General features: G+C 41.3%; 1 protein-coding gene across 1 annotated transcript in view; it reads left to right on the top strand.

The window, feature by feature from the left end:
- Positions 1-1,428: 1,428 nt before the first annotated feature.
- The window catches only part of LOC139292784 (transmembrane protein 163a-like), a 52,651-nt gene continuing 46,887 nt past the window's right edge, over positions 1,429-7,192 (top strand). Inside the window, exon 1 of the mRNA XM_070915167.1 lies at positions 1,429-1,630. Coding sequence (XP_070771268.1) covers positions 1,429-1,630 — 202 coding nt within the window. The remainder of the gene's footprint in view (positions 1,631-7,192) is intronic.

Here is a 7,192-nt window from a genome sequence, read left to right as displayed (position 1 = left end):
CCTTGTGATCACCCTCGGGAAAACGTGGATCTCTGCTGCCCGAGATCTCTCACAGTAACTGAGTGCAAATCCAGCAAATTCAACTCTCCGCCCTCAGCAAGACACCAGTGACCGACAGGTGACTGACTGCTGCTGCTGGGACACCCTGGTCATTTATTACCTAGTCAATAAAAGAAGCAGAAAGTAATCATTAGTCTGTAGGCCATTTAACACTGTTGATAGTTGATATTCTGAACCGTCAAGTGATATTATATCCTCAAACTACATTAGTTACACACCCCACCCCACTGCAACCACACACACATAACAGTTTAAAGCAGCATATGTGTGCAGCTGGCTGCCTACTTTATGCTGAGTCAGAGTTCTGTGCTCATAGTTTTGTTTGTGATAGTGGATGTTTGGATGTCCAAGATGATGCAGTTACATTATGATTACGCCTGGCTTTCTGCTAGCAGTATTAGGCTGCTGCACAGTTGTAAATCACTGACTTACAGAATGTAGAGCAAATAAGTGTCAAGCTGACTGATACTCTACAGAAATGTTTCTTCTCTTTTTTTCATTAGTTCATAACTAAATTGCTGACGAGGCTGCGTTTCGGCGCCACCTGGTGGTTAAGTGTTGTAGCCTCGTGGACTCATTGAGTGTCCAGGCAGAATGAAAGCAGGTTGTGTCACTAACGAGGTTTAAGGTGTGAATATAGCTGATTGGTCAATAAGGCGACCAATTATAATTTTGATATCATAATTAGATAAATGAGGATTGGGCTCATGAAAGTAGCCATGTGATGTCGTTCATAGAAACAATATAACATTTTCTTTTTTTTCTACTTATTATAAACTAAATGTTGTTTGATATGTAAGCCATTTAAGTTTTGTTTCATACACAAGTCAAAGCTCATTTGTAGAAAAAAAAACTTGATTCAGGACAGATGTCACTGACTATTTCATGTGGTAGCTGGCCTGTATGGGAATTAGGTGCTGAGTTCTGAGAGGAGGAGAGAAGGAGCAAGGGGAGGAGGGAGGGAAAAAGAACTTGCTGGCACCGCCTGCCAGATCTCGCAGCAGATCTCAGCAATTTATCGCATCGCCGCATCTAACCCTAAACTGTCTCTAAGTGGCTCAGCCGGACAGGGTGTTTACATTGAGGCTGCAGAGTGTTGAGTTCACACAGAGGGAGTCGGGTCGCTGCTGATGCTGTGGAGATAAATCCTTTATCTCCCATCTCCTCTTATCGCCGTCTCTTCTCCTGCCCACCCCACCTCCCCACTCTCCCGCCCGCTCAACTGAGTCGACACCGGTGGCATATTGGACGCGCTGGATGGCTGCTGCACTTACCGAACCGGCGTGAATCTTTTTTTTTTCATCACCATCATCATCATCATCTGCCTCTGCCTTTGAGTCTGAAAACAAAACAGCAACTGCAACAACAATGACAGACCCGGCGAACCAAGAGTCCTACCCTGTCCCGGACCCGACTATTGTGGATCCCTGCACGGCCACGGTGCGGAACGGCCAGTGCGCCCCGGATGGCTTCACCAACAACCACCACCAGCAAGCCAAAACCCCCAGCCAGCCCGAGACGTTCACCACGGGCCAGGAGATGAAAATCACAGACAGTGTGGAGGGAGAAGGTAACTTCATCCATCTCTGTCATGCACCTGGTTTTTAAAAGTTATAGATGTGCATGTAAGTGAATGTGTGTGTGTGCGGTAGAGGGGCCTCTGGGGAGGTGGGAGGGGTATTTTTACCCTTGTGAGGTATTTTTAGTCTGCTCTTATTTGAATAATTGATGACAGTCCTACATCAGCAGGATTCAGATTAGAGTAAAGCAAAAGTTGAATTCACAGCTTAACACATTGTTTCATGGATTCTTGTCCCTAAAGCCATTAGTTAATTAATTCATTAATGAATTCGTAATTCATTCATTCATTCAATTATTTCAAGTTCACATGTAATATTGCCTCTGGACAAAGTTGCCTGTGTGGGGCTCAAATGTTCCTGCACCCAGAGGCACACAGGCTCAGTCTGCTTTAAAGCTGGATTCTGATACCAGTCACATGAAAACCCTGCAAGTGTGTTTAAGAACATACGTGTGTGTGTGTGTGTATGTGTGTGTTTTGTCTAATGATATAATCCCATTCATCATCTATTATGCATAAAACCTGTCAAACAACACATTCCACAGTGGATAATAAGAGGACCCCCGTTATACATTAAATCCTAAGCCTGTTGCTTAGTTTGTATAGGCGTTCAGTTGGTTTATTTAATGTCATGTATGCTTATTGGATCTCATTTCAAAGGATAGTTGACATGTTAATTAAACTATAGCTTTCAGAAGCCCAATGAGCACCTTGTATCTACCTGAGAGCAGATAAGTCAGAATGAAGGATGACAGAAGAAAGATGTATTTAACTGTCTACTTCCTACAATTCGCTAAAGATGCTCTCATTCCTGGCTTCAAGACACAGGCCAGTTGGCAGATTTTAACTCTTAGGAAGAAGACTGAACCCTGAAAGGGTTTCTTTGATTTAGAGCTGCACTTTCAGAACTTATATGAGATACATTTTTTAAAAATCGTCGACACTCAAAGGAGCAGAGGCCCGAGACATCCTGACTTTTAGTCCCTTGTATGGGTCGAGCTCCAAAAACACCGGATCCTCCATTTCCCATAATGCAATAATGTGATAAAACCATCTTTCATTTGACTGCCCATGCCTGGTAAACGGTCAACGTTATAGTTTTTCCAACTTTACACTTTGAGTTTTTTTTATAAAGCTATAGTCTCCAAACCCAAACCAAGACAAATCCTGATGACATCACAAGGGTCATTTTGTCAGGCTTAACAAAGCTCCTCTACAACCATAGATGTCATTATGCAACGGTTTTAACAGGCTGAGTAGCATTAACCATCACGAGTGGCCCTTTAAATGTATGTAATAACTTTTGAATAGGTGTGTATCAAAAGTAAGCTTTAACCAAATACCGGCACACATCATGCACACCCTTTTCAGAACAATATACTTTGCACATTCACACCTCACTCCCCTGCTTTTCTCATCTCTCTCCTATTTACATAAATGTCCCTGCCATCGCTGCCAGAAAACCTCTGCAGTCTTCTGATCATGCTTATCCTTGCCAGTGGTTTCTGTCTATCTATCTATCTATCTATCTATCTATCTATCTATGTGTCATGCTAAGATATGAAGACATTATTGTATAGTTATGTCAGATAGCATTACAGGGTGGTACAGGTTAGGGGCAGGCTCTTAGATTGTGTACAAAAGTAATTAATTTATCTCTTGCAGCTCACATTCCTCTCAGGAGTATTACATTCAGTCATGTGTTTCCTGGCTTTTTTGGTGTGTGATCAGCTTTTTTAGCTACATGGCTGATTTTAATTATTTTTAGAAGACAAAGGTGTGAAAGAGACAAGTGTCAAGAGAGAGAGAGACACACACACTCACACCCTGCCACCCACACAAACCTGCACGTGTGTCACGGAGAGATGTATGAGGGGACGTTGAGCACATGCCTTCTGTCTGATCCGCCAGCCAGGGATCATGTGAGCAAAGCTCTGCTGTCTCACTTCCCCCCTCTTCCACACACACACACACACACACACACACACATACACACATACACACACACACACACACACACACACACACACACACACACACACACACATGCTGGTTAGCTAGTTTGGCTAAGATTAAACAAAATGTATGTCCTTTCAGGTTTTCATTTAAGTATAAAACTTGGACACCATAGTAAGTATCTTCTATTGGGCACTGTATGTGCAATTTTATGAACTGAGTTTTTTATATGTGCAGCTATACATAAAAAGGTAATCTTGAATAGTATGATGGATATTTTGATTGTGAACAACTCTGTCAGTTAATGAGGGATGGAGGGCTTGTAAGAAATGATTCACTTACGAGTAATCTGATCATTTCTGGGCTCAGGAGAAATGTCAAATACAGTATATCACACAACACGAGTCATTACTACTGTTTGAAATAATGCACATTTTTTTCATTTGCAAACAAACTTTTAGCTGACCTTGCATACTTTTTAAGTCAAAATTTAATTATAGATGAATGACCAGAGTAAAGAACTGATCTTGTGATTTGAAGTGTTTCATCGTAGCTCTAAATGCTGATCGATGTGACTCTCTCCCTCACATGCATACAGTCCACTAAAATAAACACATGCACATTATTCTATAAGGTTATTTACACAGATAAAGACACACTGGGACTCATTTACATGAATCTGCGCACTGACACATACACAGTTGTGACTTAATTTGCTAATAATAGAGCAAATTGATCTTGGCCCTGGCAGAGGCCTTCCAGATGATTTTCAGCTCCCTTTAAGCACAAGCCATATGCTTTACTTTGATTTCCCATCTTCAAAGACATCTACTACAGCCAGATGAAGTGATTTCACATCAGCTAGATGGTGAAAGTCAAGAGGTGAATGGATTTGTGCCGTAACATGTAAAAAATGTCCTTGTATGATGTTTTCCACTTCATGTATTAACATGTTTTAGTGAATTCAATATGAGAATGAGGCTGGATGTAATACATTATGGATGCGAGACCACTAAATATACACCATACTAAAGATGTCGAGTTGTCAAGTTTTCTTTGCAAAGCTACAAGAGGCTTACAGTGTTTGGCATATTTCTAAACTAATTACATTCAGACTGGCTTACTTTGCCTCCCATAGTGACACATTTTGGTGTCAACAAGTATATTTCCCACAGATGCATCATAGCAGGCTAATAAGCGGACGCATACACTTAAACCTTTATGTACAAAGTAGTTTCTGATACATTTTCTTGATACACATTGCCTGAACTAAACTAAAGTCAGTTGAAGTAGTGCATTAGTTTGGAGTGCAAGGGTTTGGCTGTCCATCAAAAACAGTTGGCAGTGTTCGCTGGTGGGAAGCTGGTGAGGGATTGTGTCCAAGTAGCAGCATCAACTCCCTCTGGATGCTCTGTCTGCTCTGTCTCCTTCTGTCTACACCCACACCAGACAAACAGTGGGAGTTAGCAACAACAAAGACTGCATGCAGGCTGAACTGGCCACACCACATTGTAAGAAAAAGAAAGAGAAATGCAAAAATAAAACAAATGAAATAGATTTAGAATGATTATACCAATAAAGGGGACATTTTTGTCACCTGAGACAAAAGATTGTATTTTTGAGTTTAAACAAAGGGCAAGGACACTGAAAAAGCAAACATCTCATTGAAATTGAAACTTAAAGGAGAACTCTATTTTACAGATTTTAAAGGCCAGTTCAAGTCATGGGGAGTGCTACTCAGTATCACTGCATAACGTCTTTTGTGGCTCTGGAGGGGCTTTGCCAAGTCTGAGAAAATATAATTTCAGAATTTACTGTGAAGACTCTTAGCTCATCTCAATTTGGAGACTTCAGATCACCAACAGAACATGTGGAGTTTGAAAGATGTGGGCGTTCACCAGACAGGAAGGGCCCCCCAAAAATATTCCATTGGTTGCATCACGGGAAACGTAAAATCTAGCATTTTTGGTGCTTCACCCATACAAGGCTCTTAAAGTCAGGATATCTGACACCTCTGCTGCTTTGATTTCTGCCATTCTTTTCAAATCTGTCTTTTGTGGGTTCCCAAAATATATGTAAGTGTAATACTAAAACATCATAGCTCTCCATAAACTCTTCAAATCTTTTGATTTGAAAATTGGTTCATTCATTATTGTGTTCTGTTTGCAGCAGTATAAAAGACATTTTATTATATAGAACAGTCATGTGACTTTATCAGCTTTTGTTTCTGGAATGATTCCCTCTGTGACGCAAACACACACACACGATATGTTTTGTACGTGCAGTTATTCAGTGTTGATCACAAAGTGAACTTGTGTCAGGTGTACAGCAACAGTTGCTTTTGGACCAGGTGTCATAACATAGGCTAATACTGATCCTGGTTAAAAATTCAAGGTTCAAGAGTGATTGGTGGATTTGAATGAGTTTGGTCAGCGATTCCAGATTTCCTGCAGATGAAGCATCATGGCACCCTGACAAATATTTAGAATTGAATATTTACCACAAAAATTACCCAGTTTTCAAAAAGGAGACAAAGAGGGAATGTTTCTATAATATTCAAAGAAATTCAGTTGGATGGAAGGGGCACAGAAGACGTGAAGGTCTATATCGTGGAAGCGTTGTCAAGTTTTTGTGCACAATCTTATATAAAATGCAACTCTCCCACTGCAATGACACCATGCCAGTTCACAGGCGACTGACTATGTGGTCCCTGGGACAAATTTCTGGATAGAATGACAACTGATAGCATTAAAATCTCTTTTGGATGTGAAAGTTCAGGCTCATAAATATTGCATGAACCTGCAGAGCCAGGCTCACGCTTCATGACAATGGAAGGGCTTCAGGCAGTTCAGAATGTGGGCTGTTTTGTCTGTGACTTCAGGCAAAGACTTCTCACACAGAAACCGGGTTGTGAGCCATTAGGAAATGCGTGTGACTTGTTATACTGAGTATTCTGCTTTAACGCTGTCTCTGTTTGGTCTGCTAGAAGGGAGCTGCGCCTTAAAACTTTATTAAGGTTGATTAACAATGGCAGACTTTTCTGGTTCTCACAATCAACTGTCACAAAAGATGGATTTTTGTTGACCTATTTTGTGAACTTGATATACTTTGATTGGTTCTGTTGGTCATTTTCTGAACAGGTTATTTCCTAACTGCTTTGTATTAGGTAGAGGGACTACTTTACAGCTACATTTACTCTGTAGCTGTGAGTCCTCAGCATGGTGGAGTGATACAGGTGTACTGTGGCCGCTCTTGTCTGTGAAGGTCAGTGAAGAAAGCCGAACTTGACAAGCTGCCCCTGAGCTATGCTTCACTCATGGCCTGTAATCTGCAGTATAACAAAGGTCCCCTGGCATTACACAACATTTTGGGTCCCTCAGTGTAAATCCACAGTGGTCCGGTGCTCTCCTGGAAGGGTTGGAGGATTATCTAACAGGAAGGATGCATGGAAGGTGGAAGAAGCAGCTCCATTAATGCTCAAAGCGGTAATAGGTACTCAATGACAGGTCCCTGGGGCCTCTTGTAGGTAGTGGATTGATTATAGCTGGAAGAACAAAACTTTTCTATGAACTGTGAGTTCATAGAGTATGTATCTAG

Source organism: Enoplosus armatus, chromosome 11, assembly GCF_043641665.1.
Source record: "Enoplosus armatus isolate fEnoArm2 chromosome 11, fEnoArm2.hap1, whole genome shotgun sequence".
Taxonomy (NCBI): Eukaryota; Metazoa; Chordata; class Actinopteri; order Centrarchiformes; family Enoplosidae; genus Enoplosus; species Enoplosus armatus.
The sequence above is the reverse complement of the archived record's forward strand: the minus strand, read 5'-3'. Positions and strand labels throughout refer to the sequence as shown.